Source organism: Pteropus vampyrus, unplaced genomic scaffold (assembly GCF_000151845.1).
Source record: "Pteropus vampyrus isolate Shadow unplaced genomic scaffold, Pvam_2.0 Scaffold291, whole genome shotgun sequence".
Lineage (NCBI taxonomy): Eukaryota > Metazoa > Chordata > Mammalia > Chiroptera > Pteropodidae > Pteropus > Pteropus vampyrus.
In genome coordinates this window covers 862,679-876,881 of record NW_011889072.1, presented here as the reverse complement: position 1 = coordinate 876,881, position 14,203 = coordinate 862,679, and the positions used below count along the sequence as shown (strand labels likewise).

General features: G+C 49.9%; 1 protein-coding gene across 1 annotated transcript in view; it reads left to right on the top strand.

Moving 5' to 3' along the window:
- Positions 1-6: 6 nt before the first annotated feature.
- The window catches only part of THAP4 (THAP domain containing 4), a 36,401-nt gene continuing 22,204 nt past the window's right edge, over positions 7-14,203 (top strand). Inside the window, exons 1-2 of the mRNA XM_023521089.1 lie at positions 7-171; positions 2,177-3,330. Coding sequence (XP_023376857.1) covers positions 95-171; positions 2,177-3,330 — 1,231 coding nt within the window. The 5' untranslated portion in view covers positions 7-94. The remainder of the gene's footprint in view (positions 172-2,176; positions 3,331-14,203) is intronic.

The window sequence follows — 14,203 nt, the reverse complement described above, 5'->3', positions numbered from 1 at the left end:
GTGTCTCCGCGCGCCTCCCCTCGGGGCGGTCCCGCTTCGGGCTCGGCGCGGCGAGGCGAGGGCCGGAGTCTGGCGGCGGCGCCCGAGGCCCGAGATGGTGATCTGCTGCGCGGCTGCGAACTGCTCCAACCGGCAGGGCAAAGGGGAGAAGCGCGCCGTCTCCTTCCACAGGTAACCGAGCCCCGACCCGCCGGCCACGCCCCCGCCCGGCCTGCGCCGGGGAAACTGAGGCCGCGCGGCCCGGCCCAAGAGGGCACTTTCCGCACCCGGCCTTGGGGCCGGTCGCGCGAGTGAGTCAGCGCCGGGAGCTGTGTGACCTTGGCCCGGGCCGCCGTCTCTGGGCCGGGCTCTTTGGCCACCCCGGCCAGCGGCTCCCACTCCGCGGCCCCCGTGGCCATCAGCGTGCCCGCAGTGACCACCCCGCGGCCACCGGACCCGATCCCTCGCCCCCCTGCGGCCACCCCACGCCACTTGGAGGTCACCCTGCGGCCAGTAGGAGGCTATCCCACGGCCACCCGGCACCCACGTCGGGGCCTGCACCACCCTGTCCTCCCCACCCCGCGGCCGCCCTGCGCTCCATTGATTCGGGTTGGCGTCGCCGCTTTCCAGAAACTGTATTCTGGAAACCTCTTCCTTAGGTCAGTTCTCTGGCGTTGGCTGTGACTTTTCTCCTGTTTTGATCGCGGGGGAGGCTGCCTTGACCTCTGCCATCGGGAATGTGGGGAGCTACGGGAATGCGTCCCGTAGCTCGTGGATTAACACGGCTTCCAGGCGCGATGTTGCTGGAAGGGTCCGCGCAGCCCCGGGGAAAGAAAGGTAGCTGTGCCCCGGAGGTGAGGTGAGTGCCTGGAGAGGCTCTGACAGCCTCCTGCGTGGAGCAGGGCAGCCGCCTCACGGGCAGGCTTGCGCCTGAGTCTGGAAGGGGTTCTCTTGGCCTCTTCCCTGGGCTCCCACGCGGGGCGGGCGCCTGCCGTTCCCGTGTGCCTTCTGGAGCTGACCTCGGCGCGGGAGGTAGCAGAACAGGGAACAGAAGAGCTATTTCTGTTTTATGTTGCAGGGTGTTAGTATTCAATCTTTAAAGACCTCAGTGACACTTGTTACTAGTCTTCTTGAAAGTTTGCAGTGTGCATCTAAGTCTTAGATTGTTATAATCTATCAAAAGAACTAGAAATAGTATGTTTTTCCTGAGCAGCCACTATGCTTTCTTCAGTTTCCTTCGGAGGCTCTGGGTCCCAAAAATTTTCTTTAGTGTTTTGGAAATCGAGGCAAAGTACTGCAGAGAAGGCTGCCCTGGGCATTCATAACCGGCTGCCTGGTTGAGGGCAAAGGTCGTGAGAATTGGGGGTCTTTGGAAAACCGGCTCACAAAGCATTGAGGAAGTTTAGAAGGCCATCCAGCGAAGAACTCCCTGAGCAGCCGGACCATAGCCGCCTCAGGTTGGCCCAAGGGCCTCCGGTGGGGCTGGCGGCCCCCAGGCGCACACTTTGGTCAGAGTTTCTGACAGCAGGTCTTGCCTTCCTGAGAAGTCTTACTACCCCCCGGGGCTGGGGGCAGTGTTCCTCCTGGCGGTGGAAGTGAGTAGGAAACAGAACTGACTGCGCCTGGAGCCCGACCTCCGGGCTGCTTTCCCACCCGTAGCTGCACGAGCCCAACCGGGCCAGGTACCGTGCTGTGCGACCGGGAAGCTCTTCTGGCCTCTGGACCCATCTCCGCTGGCCGACACCCGGCCTGGCTTCTAACCGAGGGGAACACCCATCCACTTTCAGCACCCAGTGTCCTGCCTCCCAGGCACACCGGGAGGGGTGGTCAGCTGTGAGCTTCTTGGATCTATCTCCAAGGCTTCCTGAAGCTTCTCCTGCTGTCTGGACACCACCCTGTGCTTCTCCAGCAGCGCGCAGTGACCCTGCAGGGCTTTCTGGACGAGCTGTCCACCCTCGGTCCCATCGCCCCACAACGGTACGCTGCTCGAGGGTACACAGGGGCTCGTCCATCTTTCTATTCTAGTAGCAACTGGCAAGTGGAAGGTGTTCCTCAAATCCTGACTCCATTTTTAAACGCGTAAGGTCGACACAGGTTTGGGTGTTTGTGAAAACACTTGTTTTGCTTTTACAGTTGATCATTGTGGGAGGAGTCACGTAATGATTTCTTCCTACTTCCTTTGTCATTTGTCCTTCAGGTTCCCCCTAAAGGACTCAAAACGTCTGATGCAGTGGTTGAAAGCTGTGCAGAGGGATAACTGGACCCCCACTAAGTACTCCTTCCTCTGCAGTGAACATTTCACCAAAGACAGCTTCTCCAAAAGGCTGGAGGACCAGCACCGTCTGCTCAAGCCCACGGCTGTGCCTTCCATCTTCCACCTGCCCGAGAAGAAGAGGGGTGCTGGCAGCCACAGCCGCACCAGGAGGAGGGGTACCAGAAAGGCCTCCGGGGGCCTGCGGGGACGTTCGAGTGAGACCGATGGAAAAGGTGCCGCAGGCTCATCCTCCAGCGAGAACCTGACGGCCAAGCTCGAGTCCTGCAAGCCGAAGCGGGCCACGCCAAAGGGCGAAACCGCCCCCCGGGCCGCCCACAAAGCCGCGCTTCAGGAGCGGGCCCAGCGGTCTCCGCAGGGACCTCCAGGTGATGCCCTGGCCGCCGCCGCATCCGGCAGCCGGGCTGCGGCCAGCACGCCTGCCGGAGATGCCGGCAGAGAGAGCGGCAGCGCCCCCGACGGGGGCCTGGTGGACAAGAGCGGCATTTCCAAGGACGACTTTTCGCCCCCCGGGTCCGGGGCCTGCAGGTTTATCGGCTCACTCCATTCCTACAGTTTCTCCTCCAGGCACACGAGAGAGAGGCCGTCGGTCCCCCGCGAGCCCGTGGACCGGAAGAGGCTGAAGAGAGACGTGGAGCCCGGCTGCAGCGGGACCAGCCTGCGGCCCGACAAGGGCCTCGCTCAGAGTCCCCCGACTTCGTCCCTGACCGCGACGCCTCAGAAGCCCTCCCAGAGCCCCTCCGCGCCTCCGACAGACGTCACCCCAAAGCCAGCTGCAGAGGCCGTGCAGAGCGAGCACAGCGATGCCAGCCCCATGTCGATCAACGAGGTCATCCTGTCGGCGTCGGGGGCCTGCAGGCTCATCGACTCACTGCACTCCTACTGCTCGTCGTCCCGGCAGAGCCGGAGCCAGGTGTGCTGCCTGCGCGGGCAGGTGGAGAAGAAGAAGGGCGAGCTGAGGAGCCTGCGCCAGAGGGTCAGCCGCTCCGACGGCCAGGTGCGCAAGCTGCAGGAGAAGCTGGACGAGCTGCAGAGAGGGAGCGCGCCCCGTGCCAGCAGCCTGCCGGCCCCCAGCCGTGGTCAGTACCGGCCCCTCGGCCCCCTCCCCATCCCTAGGAGGGGTCTTACTCGGGCACTTCTGGTAGCCGGAGAGGGCTCTGGTCACAGCTGTGCCTCGTAGACAGCCCAGGCCGAGCGCGGACCTCCCTCGGGCAGGCGGGTCTCTGCAGCTCTGGGCCCAGCCGGGTCCGCTGGGAAAGCCGGTGCACCCAGTGCGCCCCGCGCGCCGGGTTCCCCGGAACCGAGGAGCAGCCTCTGGGGCGCAGCTCCCACAGACATAAATTCCAGTGGGCTGGGATCTGGTGTGCAATAAAGTAGAACGTCGTAGACTGTGAGGGAAGTGACAGCGGGCTCTTAAAGTCACAGGGAGGTTCTTTCCATTCGTTTTGTAGCGATTGTCCTTGAGGTTAAATCATTTCAAACAATAATAGTTTGAAACTTTAACCATCTTTTCAAGTAGAATACGTGTTCTTTTGTGAAAATTGAAACACTGCAGAAACACTTAGGCTAAGAAGTGGTGAAAATTCCTTTCTCACCTGCCCCCCAGCTTTTATTCCTGTTGCTGCTAAGATTTGGTGTGTAATCTTTTCGACTGTTTTCTGTGCTTTTCAGTACGCATCTTTGTGCCTATACGAATATAGGATTTTTTTTTTATGTTTATTGGCTGCGCTTCTGCTTTTCCCCGTATTTTACTGTTTAGTATTTGTAAAATTTGGTTTCCAGATGTTCTGTACATACTGAGGGTAGGACGCTTTCCTGTCATGTTGCTCATTTAATCTGGATCGTGTGTCTTTTTGGAGATCTAATTAGCACTTCAGGTGGGAAAAGGTTCTTGTGTGACAGGCTGGACCCCCAGGACAACCACCACTAGTGCAACCGAAAACAAAACAAGCAAAAACAAAAAAGAAAACTCGTCCTGCGCGTTTGCAAGTGCATCCTGGGAAGCACTGGCTCTGGGGGGTGGGGGTGGGAACCAGTGGTCGGAATTGTACACTGTATTCTCCTGTCACCTTTAAATCTTGTTTGTAGCCTCTCACACCCGATGTTACTTTTTGATAACTTTCTGTTTCTCTCGGCCAGACGTCCCACAGCTTGTCACTATTACATGTCTTCCCAGACAAGCATTGTTGTTTCTGCTGCGTGAACCCTCCCGTCTTTCTTCGGTTTCATTTTGTGGTGGTTCTTGCTCCTGAGAAGGAAGTGCTTCAGGTCAGTTTCTGTCTCCGGATGCCCGATCTCTTGACGCCCACGGGTGAGCCTGGACCTTCGGCCCTTCTGGCCCCAGCTCTGGGTTAGCCTCATGCTGCCCAGCACTCCTCACTTCTAAGGGGTTTCTGGTCTCAGTCCTCATGCTCTGTTTACCCCAGGCTGTAGAAGGGCACTGGACAGTCTTACAAATGCAGAGATTGTGGGAGGGGAGCTAATTCATTTGTAATTGTTTTTAAGTTTTATCGTTTTAAGGTCTAGTTATGTGGTCATTTAAAGAGACCTTTTTGGAACCTTTTGAAACTTCACTGTGACTTAATGCAGTCTTTTCCTGAGCATTTCCTTGTGGCTTGAGAGGAATGTGTCCTTTCCAGGAGCTGGTTGCATTGTTCTCCCTCCGACTGCGAGGCTGCGTCCAGCTCATTTGTACTAGTCAACAGGTCTGTTTCCTAACTTACTGTATTTACTTCCTCTGTTGTTTCTCTCCTGCCCCTTTTTCCAGTTTTGCTTTATAGTTCAAGGCCACGTCGTTAGAGGCGTCCGTGTACCTGATGGTTACCTCCACGGAAAGTCCCTTTTTCTTCCATTTCAAGTCTTATTTCTTTGTTTCCTTATTTTCAACCTTTCCGTATTCCTTTATTTTATAGCTATACTCAGTCTGAGAACCTTCATTTTTCTATAGCGTAATTTAATCCACTTACAATTGTGATTACTGATAAACTGGAATTTGGGGCGGTTTTATTGTTTAATTTGATAGGCTTTCTTTATCTTTTCCCATTCTAGTGGATGTCTTTCCGCTTTTAAAAACAACCTTTGAAGCCTAATTTTCTGTAAATGCTTGAAGCGTCAGTTCCCGTGTCCCACCTTCCCAGCCACTCAGCTCCCCCTGCCAGGTGAGACCCTCTGGATCGTAGCTCCACACTCTCATTTCCCTCCATGCAACGTAATTCGTTGTGAGTAGACATTTTGTTGGTTACTTTATTCACCGCTATTTATTGTATCCAGATTTTTCCTTCTTTTTGTAAATATTTGAGAGGAATAGAGTTTGAGATACTCCTCAGGTTCTGATGCCAGGGAGCCAGCACCCAGCCTCATAAAGTTTGTGTGCGCGTGTGTGCGTGTGTGTGCCCGCGTGCACGCGCAGGGTCGGGTGAGGTCAGAGGTGTTTGAGGTTGGAATTGAGTGAGGTTACCTGGAGAAACTACCTGGAGAAGGGGCCGTGTTTGTAGAGGTGCAGCCAACGAGGGTCCAGGGAAGGAGGGGACGAGGGGGAGCGTGGGGCCTTGGGGAAAGGGTGTCCGGGCTGCTCCAGGCTGGGCTGGGTACAGCTCTAATCAGAATAGAGAGATGGCTGGACTTGGCCACATGGGGTCACTGGTGACCAAGTCTCTTGGAGTGGCGGGAATGGAGCAGGATTGAGGGTGGGGGTGCAGCGATGAGGTGCTAGTTTAAGGGGTTTAGCCCTGAAGCAGAGCTAGAAAAATGGACAGTAGCCAAAAGGGCGCATGGCCCCAAAGGAGATTTTTATCTGTAAGGTGGAGACCCGCCAGCAGGTGCCTGTGCTGCTGGCAGATGGAGGGGTGGGGAGGGGCGTGCTGGGCCCTGTGGCCCGGGGACTGGTGAACGGGGCCTGTCTGTACCTCTTCTGCGTGAGCTGGCCGCTGGCTGGGAGTGGAGGGGCTGTGGGAGGAGCGGGAGGGGGAGGGCGCCCTGGCTTGGTCTTCGGGGCCTGCCAAGCCCCCACTGGGAACTGTGCTCACCACCTGCTGTCTCTCTGATGCCTTCCTCAGCAAGTTTGCTCTCTGTCGATGGTTCCCAGCACTGTTCTGTATGAAGTCAGTCACCAGTGAGGGAATCTTTCGATCATTTTACAGGGGTTTGATGTCGCGGGGCTGTACACGTGTTGGTCATCCACGATCTTCAGCCAGTGCCTTTATTTTCGGACAGATTCCCTCCAGCAGCGCGGCTGGGCCCGCGGGCAGTGGGTCCTGGGGCTCTGCGGTTCGCCCGTTCATCTCACTTGCCCTCTGCAAAGCTGGTGCTGATCGTCATCCTCACGGGACACGGTGCTCTGTCCCTAAGTCCGCTCTAACTCCTGGTGTCATGACGCTTCAGCACCTGGGACCGTTCCATCAGAGTGTGTCCTCGGCATCTCTGTGAGCCGGGGAGGGTGAGCACACTGACTGCCCAGTGCTTGCGTGTCGCTTCCCGCCCGTGCCGCTGCCCACTTCGCTCGCTGAGTATTCATCCTCGAGCACGAGCCCGCCATTCCCTCCCGCGAACGATTTAGTACTTGCTGTGCTTATTTCTTGTTGCTTTATCCCATGTACATATAATTCCTAAATTAATCGGGAGTTTCAAAAGCTTTTTTGTGGAAAGTCTTGACCATATACAAATTGAACGGAGAGCACGATCACCCCGTGTGCGTGTCCTTCCGCCTCGGCGTTTGGTAGATTCGATCTTTTCGTTTCATCTGTATTTTTACTTGCGCTCTACTTTCCGTGGATTACTTTTTAGGAAAGTTTTAGATTTCCAGAGAGAGTCAGCGTCTAGTACAGACTTTCTCTCCTCCCCTCTGCACAGCGCCCTCTGCAATGAGTGTCTTATCGTACCACCTGTGTCCTGTGGTTCATTTGGTATAAGTTACAAACAGATACTGCCACATCGTCCTTAACTTAAGGCCACAGTTTACATCAAGGTTCGCTGTCTCACGTTTGGATTTGGACAAATGCATAACCTTTCGTGCCCACCGTTACAGTACTGGACCGTCCAGAATCGTTGGACCGCCCCCCACATCCCGCGCCCCGCCCATTCGTCCCTTTCCACCCAAGCCCCGCCCAAGCCCGGCAGCGCTGCCTTCTCTCCCCGGTGTCCTGTCGCTGGGCCGCGCGGCTTCTGCGGACTCGTGCACGCAGCTTCCCCGGTTGGCTTCTCTCACTGAGCGGTGTGTGTTTGCGGTTCCTGTGTGTCTTCTTGTGGCTCGATAGCTCATTTCAATTTTTTCCGGTTGTTTATATTTAGAGTACGCATAACAAAAGCTTTACCGTCTTAACCCTTTCTGTGTGTGCACTGCAGTGGTGGTAATACATTCACACTGCTTTGCAGCCATTACCACTGCCCATCCCCACAGCCTGGCAATCCGAAACTTACCGGAGAAACTATACCTCGCCCTTCCCCTCCCCAGCCCTTGGCAGCCATTTCTGCTCTCGTTTCTGTGCTTATGGGTGCTCCAAGTACCTCATGTAAGTGGAATCATACCGTATGTGTCTTTTTATGACTGGCCTATGTCGCATAGCGTAACGTCCTCAGGGTTCGCCCATGCTGTGGGCCCTTCCTTCTTAAGGCCGAGTCGTATTCCCCTGTGTGGCTGGACCATTTTTGTTTACCCTTTCATCTGTCCGTGGACACGTGGGTTTGAGCTGTTGTCACTGAGGCTGCTCTGCAGGTGGCTGTACGAGTATCTCTTTGCAACCCTGCTTCATTCTTTTGGAGACTTACCCAGAAATGGGGTTGCTGAGAGTTCTCTTTTTATTTTTTGAGGAACTTCCACACTGTTTTTGCAAGGTGGCTGCTCCGTTTTACATTCCCACTGACGGTGCGTGGGGCTCCGGTCCCTCTGCATCCTCGTCAGCACGTGTTTGGTGTCGATGACAGCTGTCCTGAGGGGCGCGAGGTGGTGTCTGGCTGCGGTTCCACCTGCGTCTCCCCGATGGTCGGGGATGTTGGGCACCTTCCCGTGTGCTTATGGGCCGTTCGTGTATCTTCTGTGGAGGAATGTCTGGTTCAGGTCTTTTGCTGGTTTTTGAATCATGATGTTTGCTTTTCGTTGTTCAGTTTTAGGAGTTCTCTGTATATTCTGTGTATCTGTGTCTTACCAGAAATATAATGTGCAGATACTTTCTCCCATCCTGTGGGTTGCCTTTTTACTCTGTGGATAGTACCTTTTGATGTAAAATTTAAAATTTTTTCATGAAGCCCAATTTGTCTATTTTTTCTTTTATCTGCGCCTTTGGTGTCATATCCCAGGAATCATTGCTAGGTCCAGTGTCGTGAAGCTTTTGTCCTCCGTCCTCTGTTTTTATCTAAGAATTTTATTGTTTTAGGTCTTATGTTTAGATCTTTGATCTATTTCGAGTTAATTTTTGTATATGATGTTAAGTAAGGGTCCAGCTTCATTCTTTTGCCTGTGAATATCCAGTTTTCCCAGCACCATTAGTTGAAAAGATTGTCCTTTATCCATTGAATGGCCTTGGCACTGCTGCCAGCAATCATTGGCCCATGTGGGCGAAGGTTTATTTCTGTACTCTTTATGTCTTTAACTTTTTCTGAAATGTTTACAGTTTTCATTGTTAGAGTCTTTCACTTCCTTGGTTAAGTTAATTCCTAAGAAATCTGGGCTTTTCGACGCTGTTACGAACGAAACTGTTCTGTGGTCTCCTTTGCAGGCTGTTGGTTGCTAGTGTGCAGAGAGATGCAGCTGATTTTTGTGTGCTGGCTTTGTGTCCTACTTCTGCTGAATTCGTTTATTAGATCTAACGGCTTTTTTGTGGCATGTATAATTTTCTACATAGGAGATCATATCATCTGCCAACAGTGATTAATTTTACTTCGTTCGAATTTGGGTGCCTTTCATTTCCTTTTCCTGTCTACCTGCTCCAGCTGGAACTTCCAGTCCAGTGTGGCATAGAAGTATTCGCATGAGTGCGCACCCTTGCCTTCTTCCTGATCTTAGAGGAAAAGCTTTCGGTCTCATCATTGAGTGTGATGTGTGCTGTGGGTTTTTCATTTATGGCTTTTCTTGTGTTGAGGTTGTTTCCTTCTATTCCTGTTTTGTTAAGTGTCTTTATCATGAAGGTGTTGAATTTTGTCAGATGCTTTTCCCGCATCGGTCGAGATGACCGTGTGGTTTCCCCCTTCATTTTGTCGATGTGGTGTAGTGCATTTATGCATATTCGTGTTGGACGAGGTCCTTGCATTCCAGGAGTAAATCCCACTTGGTCATGGTGTGTGATCCTTTTAACATGCTGTCGAATTCAGTTTGCTAGTATTTTGTTAAGCATTTTTGCATCATTGTTCGTAAGAGATATTTGTCCATACTTTTCCTTTCTTGTGCCTTTGTTATCAGGGTAATGCCGGCCTCAAAGAATGGATTAGGAAATGTTCCCTTCTCTTCAGTTTTTTGGAAAAATTTGAGACGGATCGCTGTTAGTTCTTCTTTAACTTTTGAGTGGAATTCACCAGTGAAGCCCTCAGGGTCAGGGCTTTGTCAGAATGTTTTTGCTTACTGATTCCATCTTTTTAGTCGATACAGATCTGTTCAGATTTTCTGTGTCTTCGTGTCTCAGTCTTGGTAGGCTTTGTGTTTCTAGGAATGTGTCCGATTTGTTGGCGTGAAGGTGTCCACGGTACTCTTACAGCCCCTCTGATTTCCATAGAGTTAGTGGTGATGTCCCTACTCTCGTTCCCGCTTTTAGTAACTTGAGTCTTCTCTCTTTTTTTCTTAGTTCATCTTGCTAAAGGTTTGTCAGTTTTGTTCATCTTTTTGAAGATGGTTAGCCTATTTTTTAATTTGATTGTTTATTTTCTTATTATTGAGGTTTAGGAGTTCTTTGTGTATTTTGGATGCAAGTCCTTTTTTTGCTTTAACTCATTACATAGCAATCATGATATTATAGTCTGCTTTACAAGTTAAATGTATGAAGATGTGTGAAATAGAAACATGGGTCATGAACATGAATTTTTCCAAAGCCAGGAGCCAAAAGAGGGTATGTCATTTGCCAGGGCCCAAGGAGGAGGCAGGGAGGGCGACAGGTACAGTATTTTTTTGGACAAATATTTTCTCCCAGTCTGTGACTTGTCTTTTTAGTCTCTTTTTATTTTATTCTTTTACGGTGTCTTTTGTAGAACAGACATTTTTAATTTTAATAACGTCTAGCTTAGCAATTTTTTCTTACATGGATTGTGCTTTTGGTGTTTTATGTAAAAACTCATCACCAAATTCAAGGTCACATAGCTTTTCTCTTACGTTCCTTTAAGGAGTTTTGTACTCTCAAGTTTTATGTTTATGTCAGTGATGCGTTTTGAGTTAATTTTTGTGAAAGGCGTAAGGTTTGTGTCTAGATTCCTTTGTTTCTTTTTAAGTGTGGACACCAGTCATCCGGCAACATCGTTAAACGGGCCATTCTCTCTCCGTTGTATTGCCATTGGTCCTTTGTCGAAGATCAGTTGTCTGCGTTTTTGTGGACCTTTTCCTGGGTTCTGTTCTCTTTATTGACCTTTGTATCTCCTCTTTGCCTGTATTGATTATTATAGTTTTTTAGTAAGTCTCGATAACATAGGGTACTGTAAGATCTCCAACTTTGTTCTTTTCCATCAGTACTAGTGTTGGCTCTTCTGGGTTTTTTGCCTCCATGTAAACTTTAGACTCAGTTTGTCAGTAGCCACAAAGTGTCTTGCTGGGATTCTGATTGTGATTGTGTTGAATTTATAGATCAAGGTGAGAAAAATCGACATCTCGGCAGTACTGATTCTTCTAGTCTGTGAACATGGAATGTCTCCATTTAGTTAGATCTTTTATTTCCTTCCTCAGAGTGTTGCACTTTTCCTTATGTAAGTCTTACAAATTTTGTTAGATTTATACCCAAATATTTTTTTCTGCTGTAAGTATAAATGTTATTGTATTTTTAATTTCAAATTCCCATTGTTTATGACTAGTATATAGGAAAACAATTGACTTGACTTTTGTATGTTAACCTTGTATCTTGTAACCTTGCTATAACTGCTTATGAATCCCAGGAGTTTTTTTGATGAATTTTGTGCCATTTTCTGCGTAGATGGTCTGTCATCTGCAAACAAAGACAGTTTTTTTTGTTTGTTTTTATTTTTCAATTACAGTTGACATATATTAGTTTCAGGTGTAAAAGACAAGTTTTTTTTTTCTGGTCTCAATCTATGGACCTTTTATTTCCTTTCTCATCTTACTGCGTTAACGAGGACTTTCAGCATGATGTTGACTATGAGTGGTTGAAAGGGCATCCTCGTCTTGTTCCTGATCATAGTAGGAAAGCTTTAAGTTTCTCACCAGTAAGTATGATGTTAGCCGTGGGGTTTTCTAATTAGATGTTCTTTATCAAATTGAGGAAAGGCCCCTTTCTTCCTAGTTTGAGAGTGTTTTTTATCATAAATGGATGTTGCATTTTGTCAATATTTTTTTCTGCATCTGTTGAGATGATCGTGTGACTTTTCTCCTGTGGCCTGTTGACGTAATGGATTAATTGATTTTAGAGTGCTGAACCAGCCTTGCATACCTGGAGTAAACCCACTTGGTTATGGTATGTAATTTTTTTTCTTACATTGTTGGATTCAATTCGCTAATGCTTGTTAAGGATTTTCGCATCTATGTTTTTGAAAAATGTTTGTTTGTATACAGTTTTTCTTTCTTGAATTGTCCTTGTCTGGTTTTGGTATTAGCGTAATGCTGGCTTTGTAAGAAAGAGGCTGTAGAGAAATAAGTTATTGATTGAATTTCTTTAATAGATGTAGGCCTGCCAGATTATCTGTTTCTCCCTGTGTGAGTTTTGGTGGTATGTGTCTTTCAGGGAATTGGTCCGTTGCACTTAAGTTATCACATTTGTGGGCGTGGAATTGTTCATTAGTTGTTAGTGACCTTTAACAGCCGTGGAATTAGTAGTGATGACCTTCTATAAGTCACGTTGGCAATTTGTGTCTTTTCTCTTTTTTTTCTTAGTTATCCAAGCTAGAGGTTCATCAATTTTATTGATCTTTTCCAAAAAAGCCAACCTCTGATTTTGTTGATTTTCTCTACTTTCCTGTGTTCAGTTTCTTTGGTTTCTGCTCTAATTTTTACTTTTTCTTTTCTTCTGCTTGTTTTCAACTTAATTGCTCTTCTTCCTCTAATTTCCTAAGGTGAAAACTTAGATTATTAATTTTAGATGGTTCCTCTTTTCTAATATACAAATTCAGTGCTATAAATTTCCCTGCAAACATTGCTTTTCCTGAATCCCACAAATTTGGTAAGTTGTATTTTCATTTCCATTTAGTTCAGATGAGTTTTTATTTCTGTTGAGGCGTCCTCCTTGACTCATTTGTTATTTACAAGTGTCTTGTTTAATCTCCAAGTATATTTGGGGCTTTTCAACCGTCTTGCTGTTACTGGTGTCTGCTGTAACTCCGTTGTAGTCTGAGAGCATACTTCGTACGATTTCTGCCCCGTTCCACATGTTAGGGTTTTAGGGCCTGAAGCGTGGCCTGTCTTGGTGGATGTGCATGCGAGCTTGAGGAGAGCGTGTGTGCTGCTGTTGGATGAAGTAGCTATTAGGGTTCTCCAGGGAAGCAGAACCAAGAGGAGATACGTGTGTGCACGCGTGTGTGTGTGTGTGTGTATGTGTGTGTGGGCGGGAGGGGAGGGGGGAGAGAGAGAGCGGGGACTTATACACACACCAGGAGACTTGTCTTCGGGACTGGCTCTTGCAGCCGTGTACGCTGAGCCAGACACCAGGAGGGCTGGTGGAGCAGGTGGTCCCTGTGCAGAGGCCCGAGGGTTGGGGGCGGGGTGGAAGGTGTAAATCCTGCTTGGCGTCGCAAGGCCCAGGAACCAGAGGTGCTGCTGTGCAAGCAGAGCGCAGGTTCGCCCTCCGTCCACCTGTTGTCCTGCCCAGGCCCTCGATGCCCGCCGCGTGGAGCAGGCCTTCTGAGAGCGCCCTCGCAGGACACCCAGACGTGCTGTTTTCTGTCCAGCTGTCTGGGCGTCCCTGAGCCCAGTCGAGTTGACACACAAAATTAATCATCATGGTCATCTGTAGATGGCAGTTATGTTCAGTTGAGCACGGTGTTGTTGGGTCCAGCTGCGTCCTTCCTGCTTTTGTGCCTCTGTGGCTCGTAGAGGGTGCCGCGGTCCCCGCCCGTGGCGGTGGAGTCGTCTCTCTCCTTGCAGCTGTCAGTTTTTGCCTCCTGTGTTTTGACGCCCTGCTGTCAGGCATGTCCACGTGAAGGATCGGGATGTCTTCTTAGAGAACTGTCCCCTTTGTTGTCATGCCCCTCTTTATCCCCGACGGTCTTTTTGTCCGAATGTCTGTCTCACCTGACACTAGTACGGCTCTTCTCGCTTTTCCGCTCGTGGTAGCATGATACGTCTTTCTCTGTACTGCTGCTTTTGATCTACGTCTTCGTGTTTAAAGTGGGTTTCCTACAGACGGAAGATAGTTGGGGGTTTTTACGATCTGACAGTCAGGCTCTTAGTCGCTGTATTTAGATCAGTCACACAATGTGAGTGTTGCTACAGTCGGAGTAATATCCGTCATGTTTGTGACTGCTTTCTGTTTGCCGCTCTGGTTTCTTTCTCTTCTGCCTTCTCTGGTTTCAGTGGACCATTTGATTTCGTTTTCTCTTCTTTTTTAGCATATCAATTATACCTCTTTTTGAAACTTTGGTGGTTGTCCTAGAGTTTGCACCAAACACGTACAACTGGTCTGAGTGCACTTTCAGACGCTGCTGCCCGGCTTCCCGGGTAGCGACAGGGTCGTGACAGCATTCACAGTTCTACCCTCTGGTCCCTTGTGAAACTGCCGTCACCCGTTTCGCTTACACACGTGCTGTACCATCCCCGTTACTGCTGTCGATCTGAACAATCATTTCTCTGTTAGGTCGATTAAGAAAGAGGGGCTCGCC